Below are 17,902 nucleotides of genomic sequence, written 5' to 3'. Positions count from 1 at the left end.
CTAATGCTAGAAGCTCCCAAACCAATAAAGGGCATCTGGAATTCTTGCTGCTGATTAGTAATTTTAACATAGCTGGCGTTGTGAGAAATCTAATGAAATTAAGAAAATTAATGGGACCATGTTATCCCTGGATATAAACTTAGTATATAGGACAGGGAAGGTTGTGTTGATCTGTAAATCAAAGAAGGCATAGAATCAAATAAGTCTGTCAACATTAGGGAATGAACTCTACTATGTAATCACTATGTGTTAAGATACTGTGCCCTACAGGTTAATTAAAAGAAGGGGTATGCTGTCATTTCCCTGCTCCAAACCATGAGTCAGCTGTTGAGATGAAGAAGGAAATAAAGTGATTTAAACTGGAAAGTGCTGCATCACTAGGTGCCTTCAGCTATCCTCCCTTTTGACGATCCATGGTAATATGATGCTGGCTTATATCATTTGAGTATAATCTACTGTGACTGACAGGTCGGTGTCTAGCTTTCCCATAGTTTCTTAACTTGAGTTGTTAGGGATTAAATGTGGGACTTCCAGCAGGCATTCTGCCAAGACAGAGCCATAGCCACAGTCTCTAAGGGCTTCTTGGAGCCACAATTTTTCTTTGATTTACCACTACTTTAAAATTTAATTTTCAGAGGTTGATAATACAGCGTGATGCACTAAAAGAGACAAATGAAGAACTTAGGTGTTCACAAATGCAGCAGGATCGCCTCAACCAAGCAGGTGCTTCCATTTTTTTCTTTTTGTGTATTTCCTTTTTTATAGTTCCATAAACTAGAGAAAGCCTTGCTAATGTGTAATTGTTTTCAGATTCATCTGTTGTGACAAGTCATGAAAATCTTGCTGCTGAAATTCTACCTGTTGAATATAGGTACGAAAAGTGCTATCAAAAACTGTAATACTCAAAAGGGAGTTCTGTGTGAATTTTGTCTACTAATATCCTTGAAGCCCTGACCTGCATGACCCAGACTGGTTCAGTCTTGTCTGATTCTGAAGCAGAGAATGGGTGGCACTGATTTAGTACCTTTTAGTACTTGGATGGGGGACCACCAAGAAAATCTAGGGTTGCTGCACAGAGGCAGGCAATGGCAACTGCCTATGTTCACCAGTGTAAGTTGGCTGTGGCTTGATTCCATCGCCCAGTGGACTCAAAATAGCAGGGTTCAGTAATACTTAAAAATGAGTCTGGAATCTGGATTCTGTATGAAGAGGTCTTAAAATAGAATCTCATGTCAATATGTTTTTTTTGGGGGGGGGAGGAAAAATGTTTCCCCTTCCATAAAGGAAAAATGTTTCCCCTTCCATAAAAGATATTTTTGATAATATGAGAAAATTCTCTGTGCCTATAGTGGGGCAGCTTTTAATTATCCCTGGGTGCTTACAAGTCTGCCTATTCTTCTTAAGCAGTCTTTTAATTCAACGTTGTAGTATTAGAGGAAACTAATAGAATAGCATATAATTAAAGTGAAAAATATACATTACAACATAGCTTGCCCAATTCCAAATTTCTTAGGAAAAACATACTGCCATAAAAGAATATGTTTTAGAAAACACTTCAGTCACAAACTTTCTTTCTAAACTTCAGAGAAATGTTTATTCGGCTACAGCATGAAAACAAAATGCTCCACTTACAGCGGGAGGGGTCAGAAAATGAACAGATTATAGAACTTCAAAAGAAGCTAGAACAAAAGCATCGGACAATAAATGTACTGGAAACAGAAAACAGGTGAGGGCCTTTCTCTATCCAAAATTTAGAAAAACTTGTTTATGACAGTTTTTTTTAAACCCTACTTGATAACACAAAATATCAAGAGATGAATGCAGACTATCAATCAACAATTCTTCACTCATCAAAAATGGGTGAAATTGACTATTTAAAAAAAAAAACTTCAGCCCTTGAGAAACATGCTTCAGGCATCCAAGTAAATTTAAGTATAAAACAACAAGCTCAGGAGGCAGACTGTTTTAGTTGTGTAAATACTTAAAGGCAGGTTTTTTCTAGTTTCTTATTAATCTTATCCAAAGGCGTAGCGGGGCAAAATGGTGCCCCTGTGCCCCACCGCTCCATGTGGTAGCTACGTACCCCGTGCCTCCCCGTGGTAGCTACGTGCAGTGTTGAAATTCTAGTTATTTAACTACCAGTTCGGCCCCACCCCGCTGCGCCCCCACCGCCACCCACTTACCTGGCTGCTGCGCCCCCTTTTTGATTTTGGGCAGGGGGATGCAGTAGCTGGGGCTTGGCCTGCATGCTGCAGGCTGATCTTCTTTCACCGACTGGCCATGGTGAGGAGCGCCCAGCAGGCCTGCGGCAGGCTACTACTAGGCAGCCCCCCACACTTCTGTTGGAGCTGCCCACACAGGCCTCCCTGAGTCAGAGCAGCTGGCTGCTCTGGGACTCTGAAAGCCCTCTTCCTCCCCCTCCCCTGGGAGATGGAAGGACAGGGCTTTTCGTGCCTCAGATCAGCTGGCCACTTTTAGCAACCGGTTTGCTTGAACCAGTGCAAACCACCACTGGCTATGCCCCCCCTCCACACCCCACTTACCTTAGCCGGCGGCGATCTCAGCTTGTCAGGGCGGGGCCGAGGTGCACCATCCCCTCGGATGAGCTGAGTCAGCAAAATCACCCCCACACGGCACACTCTTCCTTCCCTGCGCCAACCTGGGAGTGGCATGGCTGGTGCAGTGAAAGGCATGCCGGCCGGGAAAAGGCTGGCCTGGCACCACCTCACTGCCTGGCACGCCCAAATGGGAAGGCCCTCTCTTCCGCCAGTGCACTCTCCTCGGCAGCGCCAGCCATACCGTTCCCGGCCCTGGGCACACCGGCTGAGCCTTCTCCTGCATAGCCAGCCACCAAGGCACAGCCCTGCAGGCCAGGCCTTGACACCTCTCCCCATTCAGGCACGCCAGGCAGGGAGGTGGCACTGGGGCCAGCTGGCCCCTCAGGAGAAGGCTCAGCCGGCGTGCTCATGGCCACTGATGTTATCATCATCACTTCATCTTTTCCCAGATCTGCTAACATCCAAACCATTATATGTTAAAAGAGAAAACAGGAATAAAGGGGGGGGCAGTAACTAAAGAGAGTCAGGAGTTCCTGATGTAAATATACTAGGAGACTTTTCATTTTTTACTTAGTAGCTGTGGCCGTTTCCGCATGGCCCCCCAGGCGCCCCCACGCCGGCAAGAATTCTGCCGGCGTGGGGGCGGAGGCCGTTCGCACGCAAGCGTGCGGGCGGCCTCAGGAGAGGCCGGCGGACGACAGGCGGCTCCACATGGAGCCGCCTCTGCCTCCTTCCCTTTCCCACTCACCTTGTCCCCGTCGTCGGCCTGCTGGCCTCCGAAGCCCCGCCCACGCTGCCCTCCGACCTCCAGGGGTCGGAGGACAGTGAGGGGGGGGGGCTTCGGAGAGCCAGCAGGCCGGCGCACGGGACAGAGGTGCGTGGGAATGAAAGGAAGGGAAGGCTAGCGTGCACCTCCAGCGGTGCTGTTACGCGCTGCGCCGGCCGGAAGGCGCTGTTCCCTCAAAGCAACACTTTAAAGGGTTGTTTTTTGAGGCTGACCTGGACGCCGCCTGAGAGGGAGGAAGGAGGGCAGCCAGGTCGGCGCTGCTCGCGTTCCAGCAGCGCCACCTGTCACCGAAGCAGCGTGACCTGAAGCGGGCGCTTTACCGCCCAGGTCGCTGCGTTTGGCCCATGCGGAAACGGCCTGTGTTTGCTACAGATAAACCGTCACTACAGTGATGTTTCCTGCTTCGGGATTCAGTAAACCCAAACCACAGCCCCCCCCCCCCCCCCACACAAGCTATATTAGCTTTTTTACGGGTTTTTCTTTTACGAATAAAAAACCCTCCAGGTGTATTTGAAAAGTTGAATATACCTGGGGCTGAAAAAGCTGAATAATGTTCAGGTTTTTTTTTTTAACTTTTAAAATCTTCCTCCCCTCCACTGCCATTTTCCAATCCCACATGGACTTGGAAAACCAGTGAAGGGAGGGAGGGATCTCCAGGAGGTTCTGGGCCCCATGTGCAGGATCAGTTCCTCCTGCTTTCCAAGTTCTGCAGGACTTGCACAGCGGGGGTGGGGAGAAGACAACTTGATCCTTTATGCAGGATCAGGTTCTCATCCATGCTTTCCAAGCCCTCCAAGGCTTGGAAAGCACTGGCAAATGTAGTTGTCTCCCCCCTGCCATTTCTCAAGCCCGCTAGCGCTTGGGAAACAGTGGGGAGGGAGAACTGGAAAATGTCAGTTTTTGGGTTTTTTTAACCTTAATATTTTCACCAATAGCTGAATAAAGCCAATGGATATTGGTTTTATTCTGCTTTACCAAAAAAATCTGGGTAAAAAAACCCCAAACTTGAATTTTACCAATATTTTGTATCGGTGCTCAAGCCTAGCAGTAATAATGTGTAAAGCGCCATGGGCAGGTAAATCTTTAAACATTCAGAATCATGTATTAGAAACACCAGTTGGCCTATGTCCCCAATGTTTTTCAAGCACGTGGTCATTGCAACTGCCACAAACATACAGATTTTATACCAGCATTCCCTACAGTGTGTGAGGCTACTGCCTGAAATAGCCCTGCTACAAACATGTTCTTTCCCTTCCAGCACTTCACCTTAACAAAAAGCACTGCATTTTCCAAGGTTACTCTCAAAACTGACTTTAGCATTGTTTCCAACAATCATGGTCCATTCAAAGCATTACTCTTTTCCAACAGACAGTGACTATCTGGGTTTCCTTTTTTCTTTACATGTAACTGACTGGGGATTTTTAAAAAATGTTTCCTAATAGGCTGAACAAGGAGCGTATTGGAGAGTTGCTGCAACAAATTGAAGACCTTCAAAAGACCTTGCAAGAGCAAGAGTCCAAGCCAGAAGGTGATGGGGTAAGTGCAGATATGAATGGTGTTTTCCAAGATAAAACTATTCACTCAGTTTTTTAAATCCGAGAATCAGTATCTTGTTGCCAAATATTTGACTTTTAGTGAACATTTTATGCCTTGTGACTGACTTGTGCCAACAGACATTTAAAACAGTGAAAATACAAGCCAGTGCCTCCATTCACCATAAGACAAGCCATTATTCAGAAATTATTAGGAGAGGGTCTTGAGAAAGCAGCTACCATGGTGCACTGGGTACAGGGCTTGGTTTTTATATGAAACTCCAAATCACTGGAAGTTTATTGGTTAACCTCTAGCAAGTCACTCATGAATGATCCTATCTCACAAAGTGGTTGTAGGAATGAATGAGAAACTTTGCATACAGTCATTTGAGGTGTGCGGGTTAGTAGATGGGTGTGGCCATGATAATAAAATATTAAATTGCTATCTATTGATATTTCATGCATTTCCTCAATAGCAAGCATCCAATATTAGGCACTGAGGGGAGCAAGTTACTGGGACATGTGTGAATTGTTAGCCAGACCTAATACATTTCTAAACATTTTAATTTGTTTTTGTAGTCGAGCCAGTTGAAGCAGAAGATAGCAGCACATATGTAAGTTTTCAGAATTTATTTGTATGTTTTGAATACACCAAGCATATATGTACATAAGATAAAAAGGGAACAGAGTCCCCTAATCTTGCCCATCTCATGTCCTTGTTCTTGCAATGTGAATATAGAAAGGGAATGATCATTAGCTGCAGGGAGGCTCCACCAACCGCTCATCTACCCTTTCTGTATCACAGATTATCACAGTTATTTATTCAGTTACTTAAGTTCCATAGACCAACTGAAGTAGATGGCTCAATCCAGTATACTGAAGTGGTGAAAAGTCAAACTTGATGTTAGGGATTATTAGGAAAGAGATTGAAAATTAAACTGCTGTTATTATAGTGCCCCTGTATAAATCTATGGTGTGACCTTATTTGGAATACTGTATGCAGTTATGGTCACCATATATCAAAAAGACATTGTGGAATAGAAAAAATTACACAATGTGGCAACCAAGATGATTAGGATGATGCTGTGATGCTGAGGAGTCTGGGACTTTTCAGTTTAGGAAAGAGACAACTAAGAGGAAAGTGAAAGAGGTTGATAAAATTATGGATGGAGTAGAGAGAGTTGACAAACTTTTTATCCCTCTCCCAAAATACTAGAACTCAAGGGCCTCCCATGAAGCTGATGGGCAGTAGATTCAGGATGACAAAAAGAAATACTTTACACAGTGAGTGATTAAAATGTGGCATTCACTGCCAAAATATATAATGCCTCAGGTATAGACAGCTTTAAAAGGGGATTAGATTCATGCAGGATAGATCTATCAGTAATACAACCCAGGGTGACTAAAGGGAATCTCTACATTCAGAGGCAGAAAATGCCTGAATACCAATGCCAGGATGTCAGCATTAGGGAAAGGCCTCAGCCTCTATGCCCTGGTGTTGGACCTTCAGAGAAACTGAAACTGGTTGACTACATTGTGAAACAGCATAGTGGACTAGATGGACCGCTGGTCGGCTCTTCTCATTTGCTTATTTGCAATATTTAGTTTTACATTTGAACTCTCCCAAAGCATGTTGGGTTTACTTAGAGATATTGTATAACAAAGTTAAAATACACTTAAACTTGTATATATGAAGAAAATTATTTTTCTTCTTCAAGCCTTTAGCAATTTGAGCCTAAAGATTTCAGCTCATAAGGCCTAAAAGAACTGCCATAGAATTCTCCCTGCCTTTTTTACATCATTGAATATATTCAGTTTTCTAAGCTCCTGTTTTGGAAATGTTTGTATCTTATTTGATATTTTAACATGTTGTTATAAGACATCTTAGAACATGAGTCTTGTTCTTTTTCACAATGATGGGCCACCATTTAAGAATATCTTCTACAAATACCAGTTTGTTTCATATTTTTCAGTTACAATTTATTCCTAAGTATATTAATAGTGTGATCTAATCCCTGTATCATCAACATGGCTGAATCTTTCAGGGAAAAACTGAGTGAAGTCCATGATGAATTGCAGAAGAAGGAGGCTCTTCTTGCAGACCTCCAACCAGATCAAAATCAAAATGGTAAATGACTACATGACTTACTGTAGCTGCATTTTGGCTAGGATCCAACAGCCCTGTGTAGCATGCTTTAATAAATAAGTTTTTCCCTCTGTCCGTTGGTTAGTCCTAATAAAAGGTAATACATGTTTTTGCTTTTGCGGTCTTTGTTAAACGATTCATTTCAGTATATGTGCAGTGGTGTACTAAGATTCCTGAGTTCTACTCTGGAGTTTCACCTGAGGTAGCTGAGAAGAAATCTACATGCTATGCTTCTTCCTGTCAAACAGCTGTTGTTTTTATTGATGACCAGGATGTATAGCACTGTTTTATAGGCCATTACTATAAATAGTTTTGAATCCCTCCAGAGAGTGCTGCATCCTAACAGTACTTTAAGCTCATTACTTGTTTCAGGTTAGATATATTTGTATGTTGATAATCTTGTGGTATTTTCCACTAAATAGCACAAAAAGTTGAAGAATTGGAAGCAGCTTTGCATAAGAAAGATGAAGATATGAAATCAATGGAAGAGAGATATAAAATGTACTTAGAAAAAGCGAGAAGTGTGAGTATTGTGTTTAATGATATCAGAGGGTTTATTTCATAAGTGTGAAGCTGGAAGGTCCTCCCTTCTTCTATTGCATTTAAAGGAGTAATTTGATGCCTTTTGGTCAGATTTCCTAATTTTATTGTTTTAGTATCCACCCAACAGTATTATGTCATAAAATGCTCTCAGTATTTGCCAGATTGGTAACTACTGAGTTATTTTATAGCAGTGTATCTTACTATATAATTGAGCAGTGTGTTCCTGATGATGAACAGAAAAAGTGAAGGTCTCTGAGAGATGTAGTCCAGAGGATGCCATTTGTCATGTAGAGAGGAGCTGACGGGACATCAACTTCCAGGCTTCTTCCCACTCAGCCAGGAACACTTCTTAAAGCTCTGGGGTCTTCACACAGCAGTCCTATTCCTTACCTGAGCCAACTCTGGAGTATGTCTGCAGTGAGCCCAACACCAATGGCCAGGGCTGAAATTTTCCCCATCTTCATAGGCACCCTGCTGCCCCTCCTTAGCAAAACAATTTCAGTGTTCACACTGGGCACCATTTCCTGTATCTATGCCCCGTCCATGTCTCTTGCCCTGAGAGGATTAGTTTTCTAGAGACCATTGTATTTTTTTCACATAACAGGCTTTATTGCTAGTCAAAACATATTGTACCTCAGAATTCATTTTGTGACTGGATGTAAGGCTGTTAAGGCTACAGACCAAAGCATTTTAAATGTTTATTTTCATGTAGGTGATAAGAACCTTGGACCCCAAACTAAATCCAGCATCAGCTGAAATCATGTTGTTGCGAAAACAACTGCACGAAAAAGATAAAAGAATAGAAGTACTTGAGGTAAAAAAAAAATTTTTGATCCTTAATATCTTTTGGAAGTTACAACTAATTTAATTACAAAAAAACTATGTGTGCTGAGGTCAATTTAAGAAAGATTCAATTTAAGAAAGAATCAAGATACAGTATTTGCTTATTTGTTTGTTTGAAAATGTCTGCTCATATTTCTACATGTTCATAATAAAAAAGAAAAAAATCCAAAAATAAAGCAATGAACAATACAAGTCCATACAAATAATTCCCAGAAAATGATAACATCAAAGTCAAACTGTATATGCATTACGAAACAAAACCATCTCCCAAACAGTACAAAAGGCTGGTAAAGTTAAAGCATGAGACCTTGCCATATTAGAGCAAATCCTTCTCTGGGAAGATACTTCTGGAAGAGTGCAGGAATGGTTTAAATTGGCACTTAAACTCTCTGAGAGAACTGTTCCTTCAAGTACACAGATCCAAAGTCTTGGGGGTAAAACACCAGCATCTCAGATTGAATCTAGAAGCAATTAGACAGCCAAACAATTTTTTTCAAATGCATGCCACTTAGGACCTTATCAAAAGGTGAGCTACTGCAGTCTGTACCAGTTAAAATTTCTGGCTTGTCATATAGAGCAGCCCCATAGAAAGTATATTACAGTAATCCAGTATGGAAGTAGCACAGGCATGGTTCAGCATAGTCAGATCTGTTAAGTCAGGAAAGGAAGAATTTAGCAGACTAAATGCAGATGATACTCTGAACAGACAGTTCTGTTATTTGTTGATATGTATGGAATTGCCTAAGAAAAAGATGTAAACTTTGATCTTTTAGTGAGTCATCTTTGAATGTTGATGATAAAATTTCTTCCACATACATCTTTGCATTATAATTTTCTTCTAGGGAGAATGTAAATTGGCTAAGATCCATGACCACGAAGAACAATTAATTGTATCTGCATGGTATAACAAGGTGAGTTGACCGTTGTGAGGTTGAGTGAGAGAAGATCACATGTGAACACTAGGAAAATCAATACTAATAACTTTCCCGAATCAAAATAGTCTCTCCTATCACCCATCTCCTCCGTTCTGGCTACAGTGGCAGCATACAGGTTTTGGCTGCCATTTTCTACGCAGCCAGAAAATAAGATTACAGAAGCTGTCCGCGTAATAATTGTCTATGCTTTTAAATTGCTTGTCTTGCACGGTAGAGTAGTGAAGATGCAAATTGTGCTATTCAGTCTGTATGGGCTAATTTTTTCAAAGAGAACTATGGCACATCCTGTTTCCTTTTCCACTGACAGAATTGCAACCTAGGGGTATTAAACTATACTTCTGAGTTACTCTGCAATAGTTAGCACAATTTTTAACACTTTCAAGACAAAATATAACAAATCATGTGTCTTATCTTGCTTATTTCCAGAGCTTAGCTTTTCATAAGCTAGGCATGGAATCCAGGCTGATAAGTGGGAGCGGTGGCCTGCCTGGGCGCTCTTTCCTCGCACAACAACGTCATGTCACCAATACCCGAAGAAATCTCTCTGTTAAAGTACCTGCTGCAGCATCAGATTAAATCATCGAGGATATTTGTGCACTAAAGTGTCCTTAAATTATTTTGTAACTCCTATTTTAAACTACCTGGCAGATGAAGAGGTTGTGATGCTGAGCATCATGTATTTTACATGTAAGACCTATTTGTTATGCTGGTAAATTAAATGTAGCTAACTATTACAGAAAGCAATGCATATCTGTCAACTTTTTCTTGATTTTAAAGACTTAAGGTACATGATCAGAAGCACAGCTGTAAAGGATTTATATTGTTTTCATAGTGTCATGTTTATGAATTCCAATAATTTGCATCATGTTGAAAGTTCTGTTTAAATGTTTTTGGTCTAATTTGATGTACTGGCAGCAATTTTATATAAATGCCCTGTTCCTAATGTTTTGCATGCATCTGGGGCTGGCATCACTGTGATATGCCTCTGAAGTGTGTAACAGACTTCCCTCTGTGATGAAGATGCCACCTCTGAAGATGCCAGCCACAGATGCAGGCGAAACATTAAAAACAAGATCCACCAGACCACAGCCACACAGCCCAGAAAACCCACCAGAACCACTTCAAGTACGATTAATTCTGTCATAATGGATTAGAGTTTTGCTTTGTTTCTGGTAATGTCCTGGTCAAGCACAGAATCCCAGCCCTATATTAAACTACAGTTCAGATTTTATTAATTTTTGCATTCATTAAATCTGATTTAACTTATTTGTGGCAATAATTGCAGTATTATATGCTTTGGTTTTAGATTTTAGTCTTCAAAGTCTTAAAATATTCTCTTACAATCTGATGTCATGATACACTAAAATACTAACAGTTCAAGTTACTGACTGAGACTTCTAAGTTTCCATGTTCTGTTAACTACCTGTCGAGTTTTCATATCCCTTATTATTATAGTGATCTTGCTGCATTGTGTTTCTGGGGTGTCTGACTGCTCTGACTTGGTATGACATAATTAATGCAGATGTCGTAGCATGATGCTTAATGTTTTTGATACCGTAGTATATTTTTGTAATTCAGTATGACTCTCAATTGCACTGAAAAACTCCATAGATGAGATTCCACAAGCACAGTAGATTTTAATGGCTTTGATTTTTTATTCATTTTCTCCCATTTATTTTCTTTGTCCTAAAATGGTATGGCCATAAGCTAGTTCAAGTTAGGTATAATTAAGTACTGTTAGAAGTCATGGCATTTACTTGTTCCTTGAATTTTTCCTTGAATTTTTACAAGATTGAGTCAGAGCTACTTGTGATTTGGATTGGGATCCACTAGAATCTTTATATTCAAAAGTCAAAAAAATGGCTTTATTTTCACCAACTTGAACTACTTTTCCGCAATGCTGTTTTGATCCTAGACAGTAACAGAGACAAAACAGAATCTAAGGGAAAAGACCATTTGACTTTGGAAAGTGTTTTTCCACCAAAAGAAGGGCCAAACCAAGCATACAATACTGCAGAAAATGGGTATTATGTAGTTTTTTCCTGCTCCTCCTCTTTACCTTGTCATGTTAAATACTTGCTTCTGGCGATGGAGCAGGGAGACACCATATATTGCAGTGATGGTGAACCTTTTGGAGACCGAGTGCCCAAATTGCAACCCAAACCCCACTTATTTATCACGAAGTGCCAACCCGGCAATTTAACCTGAATGCTGAGGTTTTAGTTTAGAAAAAACTGGTTAGCTCCCTCTTCCTCTGACCCACCCGCTCGAGCAGGGGCCAGCCTGCTCTAGCCTCCAGCAAGTCCCACGCACACTGCTCTATGCCTCTCTATCACCTCTGCCTCCTCTCCCCCCCCCCCCCCCCCAATCGGCCAGCAGCCACCCGGAGCACAGGCACCAGACCCCCCAGCTGTGTCCTCCCTACTCACCGCGGTGCACACACATTGTGCTCAGTGGCCCAGGACAGCCTAGATGTGTGTGTGTTGGGGGGTGTTTTTCCACCCCCCACATGACATACTCTGTGTGCATGTGCCCACAGAGAGGGCTCCAAGTGCCACCTCTGGCACCCTTGCCATAGGTTTGCCATCACTGATATATTGTAATGTCGTTAACCCCATGTAAAATTCTACTCGACATTATGAAATGAATTGGGAAAGAAAGTAGATATGTGATAGATGCTTACTTACTGCCATGTCTAGTTTGGCTCTGATTTTGTTTTTTAAAAATGTTATAATTTCCCCTGTATTATGGCACCATCTTCCAAATTTCAGAAATGTGGTGCTAACATCACCTAGAACTGGGAACAGACTTTAAACTATATTGGGGCAGTAATTGGTTAAAAGTCACATGCAATTGGGTTCATTAACACAATTCACCAATTTGGGGGAATGCAAATCCTACTTAAACAGACAGTTGTGTTCAATAGCACAACTATGGCTAGGATGTGCATGCATATCACTAGCTTTTAGATTTTCACAATACCTATGTATGCACTATTCCTCTTATTGGACTGAGATGTCTCTTGAGACACAGCATTGCCGTGAGTTGCTGAACACGGAGAAGTGTTCTTATGTTCTTAAGTTGTATCAAAAAAGCTGTATCAGAAAAGTTGTATCAGAAAAGTATGTATTAGCTGTTTGCAGCTGAATTTGTATATGCTTGATATGATATCAGTTTTAAACTTGAACTACCTCCTGTCAGTAATAAAATTCCAAGATTTGATCACCAGCAATTTAATTCAGGATTAGACCCCTCTTGCTTTTAAATCTATAAAGTTGAGGTTAACTGAGATTTTCCTCTTGTATTTCTTCTGAAAATACAATACATTTTTCTTTTGAAAATATGGTGTGTAGCAATGAATTATCTTTGTATCATCTTTCACATAGTATATTTTTGATTTGGCTATGATACACAGTAATTTAGTTATCTGTGTAAAGGCTATAAAATGCATTGTGTTCACTTGGTTTCAACAAGGTCAGATATCAGATGACTGGAAATGAACTATTTGACATTGAATCAATAATAATTGAGTAAAAGATATAGATTCATTTTTCTTCCCAGTGAAAGAGCTGAAAATAACCTTTTTATTCAAAGTGTTAAAAAACAGTGTTTTCATTAATGGTAAATTCAGGGCAGAGTACAGGTTTCCAGGCAGGACTCCTCCAAAGCTCTGCATTTGCATTTTAGTTGGGTTTGGGCTGGAGAAATATTTATAACTTGCACATGTTATGGTAGTCATTGACAGTACCCATCAAGCACCCTTGCTATGCAGTCTCTCATTTCAGTAGGGGACTGTAAAAAAAGTGGTGCTTAATGGATTATGCCCTTTCTTGACTGCATGATTATTGTAATTAGATTCAAAAGCACTTTGTCTCTAACTGCCATTGTGTAAATGCATAAGTTAATAATGGAGAATGTGATTTAGCCATTAAAAATCAGGATCATTTTTGAGGTTTGGTTTCTAAGATTCTATGTTTATCAGAAGAAAGAATTGAGTAGATTTAATGGAATGTTTCACAAGGATATACACTACTTTTTAGTAGTACGGAATAAGTTTTAAGTGTTTTTCCACAATAAGCGTTTTGCAAGAGACTGTGTAATAGTTAGCAATACTATTGTATTCGTTTGCTAAAGAGAAAGAGTTTCTTTGATTTTTTTCCCAAATTGGACTTGTTGAGGTCTAATTTTTAATGTGTATCTGTCTGTATCTGTTCAAAGAAATGGCAAATAATTGCACTAATTTGTAAATATGGTTTTCCTTTTTATTTGGCAAACATTCTTTTATATTCCCATAAAAACTTTTGACTTTAATTTTGTGATCTCTTTATTTTAAGTTCCATAGTAGTGCTCTCACCAATGGCTTCCTCAAGTGTACATTTACAGCCCAGTCCTAAGGCTTTTCACTTTTCATGGGGTCATATTCCATATTTTTTGTTAGTTTCAAATATATATGCCAAGTAGCTTCCCTTTTCAGTAAGCATGAGGCACATCCAACAGCCATTTTCCTCTTGTTCTTCTAATATATTATTGAACAAGTCACCTTCAAATGTAATTGGACACTGTGGTGAGTTCTCAGCTAACAACAATGTAAGAACAGCTACCATACAGTATAAGGATACTGAGTAATGGATATCACTCCTTACAAAGGACATATTAACAGTAACACAAATGCTAATTGCTTAAAAGTGTTTACAGGGGGGGGGGGAAAGGGATATGTCCAGAGGTGGGATCCAACCAGTTTTCACCACTTCTCTAGAAGTGGTTACTAATTTTTTCTGAGTGCCGAGAAGGGGTTACTAAAGCAACCTCCCTGCCCAATAGGGACTGGAGATGCGTGTGTGCGGTGGCGCCACTGTTTGAATCCCACCACCATCGGAACCTGTTATTAAAATTTTTGGATCCCACAGCTGGATATGTCTATTTATTTATAAAGTAAAAGTAAGTCTTTCAAAGAAAGAACAGAATTTATTCCAGCATTGATATGCTCTTGTTTGAAATACTGTTAACAAGTCTAAAATTCCACTTTTCCAACCAGATCTTCCTTTGCTATTGAAATCTATGACAAGTTGCAGTTAGTCTGAAATAGACATTGATTTAAATGGAACACATTTGATTTTATGAACTTTAACTAAAGCCATGACACGATTTCAGCTTGGTAAATACTTGAATTAATACTTTCTAAATTGAAAACAATTGTTATAGACCGGTGATGGCGAACCTTTTAGAGACCAAGTGCCAGGGGCAGAGCAAGGCGAAACTGCTTCTGGGGCACGCGTGTGCCTTGTGCCCCTGCCATGCCCCCATCCGCCCCCAACCTGACCTGGAACACCCCACCATGCCCCCAGAACGCTCTCGCCACACCACCACAAGGGTGCACACCCCTTGTCCCCTTGGCACTATGCCATTGCCAAGTGCCCAAACTGGGACGACGGTGCACGTGCCCACAAAGAGGGCTCTGAGTGCCACCTCTGTTATAGACCCACCATCATCCTGAAGGGTTTGTAAAGTCATTCTGTTTTCAACTATTTCACTTTGCTCCTACATGTCAGACTACCAATGCCAGTGGGGCAGCCCCATCCAAAGGGCTGGATGCCCAGTTGCACTTCTGCTCCCATGGATCCTTCCAGGCAGCAGGGGGAGGCTTGCAATGCAAAAAACCCTCCCTGCTTCTGGGAAGCCTCCATTGGGCTTAATGAGTGGTGTAAGTCTCAGGCCCGGGTCACCAGTGCAACAGCAGCAATGGCCGGGACAGAGCCAACTAATGTTGGATTCTCCCCCAGATAGACCCCGCTACGCCAGCGGTAGCCACAAGATCACAGCGACTCTGGCGCCACATTCCACCAAAGCAGAAAATTTTTTACAGACCTCTTTGTATAATGTCACCTCCAGTGACTCCTACTTTATGCCCAGAGGAAGACAAAAACCCTCCAGGATCTCTGGGCCAATCTGGCTTGTAGGAAAATTCCTTCCTGGCTCCAAAATGTCTCAAACAGGCTCAAAATAGTCAGTGTAGCTTAGTTCTAGCAAGGGGAAAAGTTTGTTAGATGAGATCCACGGAGGATCTTAGGGGATAGACTAAGAAGGTGAGTAGTCAAAATCAGGACAGGGAAATTTGCAATCCCATTTGAAACCTGCTAGCAAAGCTGAGAACCAAGCAATGACCTTTCAGGCCCTTAGGGATCATGGAAGCGGGCAGAATAAAAATAGCAGTTTAACTGAGTTTTTAATTGGCTAGCGCTTTACTGCTAACTGGACAAGTACTCTACCGCAGAGTTTCTTTGATGGTGGAGCACACTGTTTAAGTTTTTGTCTTACAGATTGTCTATTGCAAAGAGAGCTACATGAAAGACCCAACATGTAAATTAACAATGGAGGTTTAGCTGTGGGAAAAGTTAAGAGACTGGGGGATGGGGGTGGGGGTCTTTTTAACTTTCATTCAGAAGCAACTGATAGTTTCTGGTACTCTCTACTTTGACATAAATTATGTATTTTTGTAAGAATCTGTATCCTAGACTTTCAATTATTAAAGAAAGCTACAAATATTTGAAGTGTTAAACATTTACTATTTATTTCCCTTTACAGTAAAATGATCTTGTTCAGTTTGTATTTTAATTCTCTGTATTTCTCCTTGGTTTGTAAAAGAGCAGATGAAGTCTGGAGGAAGGTCTAACAAAGCAGAGAAACTTTAGTATAGCTACTGTAAATTACCCCAGGGGAGGTTTACTTTTAAAGAGTTTGCAGGCTTGTAAATAAACTGCATAGATAGTTATAATTGACTTACAAGAAAAATAGAATTTAGGTGAAGCTTGTTGGGATGATGTCTCATACTTGCAGCAGCCATATGTGTTTCTGAAAATGTTCCCACTGTGTTTGAATAATTTTTGTACAGTATTTGTAAATGCCTTAGGGAAATGGAAACTTTATGAAGGTTACCTTCTCCCTTAGTTTCTGTCTATTTAAACTTGACAAAATTTCATTTTAGAAAGTACCATTCATAATTAGAAATTAAATAGAACTGATAGTTAATTAGTCATTCATTAACACTTCCAAATCATTCATAAAAGATTCTGCAGCATAATGTGCAAATGATGCTCTCTTGTGGTTTCAAATTGCAATTGCAGTACTGATCTTTAAGTGTTTCAGTCAAATTATTTTTCATGGAAATAAGTATGATTGCTTCAGTTTCCTACCTGTTATCTATGTTAAATCATTAGCTGCAGCCTTATTCAGAGCCATGTACTTAAGGTCACTGATTTCAATGGGGCTGTCAACCAGTTATTTTATTTTGGAGAATTATGAAATTGACAAAATCTTTTTCAGTTTATATTCCAGTAATGTTTAGAAGTTATGCTACTTAATCTGAATGTTTCAGATTAAGATGTGATTCTTTTTTGCAGTAGAATTCCAAAGATGTCACTTCTCCTGCTTGAATGCTATTTTTATAGTCATCTGATTTCCAGTTCCTTACTTAACAAATGTGTCTTGCAAAATATTGTGACGTCAACATATGGAGGAAATGGCATTACAACATTATCTTAGGTGGCTACATTTATTCCCACAAGGACTCCAGAGCCATTTTATTCATAAGGCATTTTATGCACAGTGCTGACAGCCTACAAAATGTTAGGGCCTACAAAAACAAGATTAACAAACAAAAAAAATTATAAGAATTGGGAAGAAAAACAAAAATTCAAAATAAAGATCTACAATACATTCATTTTTGTTTTGTTTTGTGCCCTCTCCCACTTTACCACATCTCTTATTAAAATACTAGCGGGGCCCGACCGCGCGTTGCTGTGGCAATTGTCCTTCTCATCGCAGTCTGCAACCCACACAGATGTCCATGCAGGTCCAATGATCCGCAGAATAGCCTTTTGGGGTGGTCAAATGGAATCCCTCTTTCCCTTTTCAATTCACATTGTTATATAGTGGTGTCTTGTTTTTTTAGTATAAGGTAACCCTTCCCATTCCACAACGGAACTGTCCAGAGTGTGAATGCCACTGTCCATGAGGCTGGTTGACACGCACAGTCCTGGCTTGGGTAAAAGGACAGGGAACCTGGGGCAAGCAGGCCCTAGCTCCCAGTCAAGGCAGCAGAGAGGCAGGTGTGGTAGAGGCACTCAGGTGAGGCCAGCTCTCTGGGTTCTTAAAGGGCCATGTGCAAAAAAAAGCCGGAGCCAGTAGTGTTGGTTCACCCCCACCCCGCGGATTTTCTTAGAAGAAAAAGGCAAACTCCAGCTCGCTTTTAGAAAAAGAGAGCTGTGGTGAATATGGGTGAGGAAGTGGGTAAGTGGTGGTTGGGTGTGAGGGAGGGCAGAGTGAGGTGTGTGAGGATGAGCTGGATGTGTATGAAAGTATGTGTGTTGTGTGGTAATAGTGGGTGAGGCACAGAGAGTGAAAGTTACCTGCGTGGGGGGGAACCCCACCTGACGTCTCACAGGGCAAAATGTGTACGTGTTTCACTTCCAGTCGTATTACCTAACAGTGTTATCTACTTACTGTTTTCACTGCTCATCTCTGCCCATCTAAGCGAACATTCTAAGTCCTCATACCAAGCC

The 17,902-nt window shown here is 41.0% G+C and overlaps 1 protein-coding gene across 2 annotated transcripts in view; it reads left to right on the top strand.

Moving 5' to 3' along the window:
• Nucleotides 1-11,581, top strand: part of HOOK1 (hook microtubule tethering protein 1) — a 43,787-nt gene extending 32,206 nt beyond the window's left edge. For both annotated transcript variants that reach the window (XM_048497368.1, XM_048497369.1), the window contains exons 13-22: nt 636-723; nt 811-871; nt 1,586-1,726; nt 4,788-4,881; nt 5,457-5,491; nt 6,923-7,005; nt 7,446-7,546; nt 8,279-8,380; nt 9,252-9,320; nt 9,771-11,581. In XM_048497368.1, coding sequence (XP_048353325.1) covers nt 636-723; nt 811-871; nt 1,586-1,726; nt 4,788-4,881; nt 5,457-5,491; nt 6,923-7,005; nt 7,446-7,546; nt 8,279-8,380; nt 9,252-9,320; nt 9,771-9,920 — 924 coding nt within the window. In that variant the 3' untranslated portion in view covers nt 9,921-11,581. The remainder of the gene's footprint in view (nt 1-635; nt 724-810; nt 872-1,585; nt 1,727-4,787; nt 4,882-5,456; nt 5,492-6,922; nt 7,006-7,445; nt 7,547-8,278; nt 8,381-9,251; nt 9,321-9,770) is intronic.
• Nucleotides 11,582-17,902: the final 6,321 nt, after the last annotated feature.

The sequence above is a fragment of the Sphaerodactylus townsendi genome, linkage group LG05 (genome assembly GCF_021028975.2).
Source record: "Sphaerodactylus townsendi isolate TG3544 linkage group LG05, MPM_Stown_v2.3, whole genome shotgun sequence".
NCBI classification, from domain to species: Eukaryota; Metazoa; Chordata; class Lepidosauria; order Squamata; family Sphaerodactylidae; genus Sphaerodactylus; species Sphaerodactylus townsendi.
Note: the sequence above shows the minus strand (reverse complement) of the source record. Positions and strands in the feature narration are given on the sequence as shown.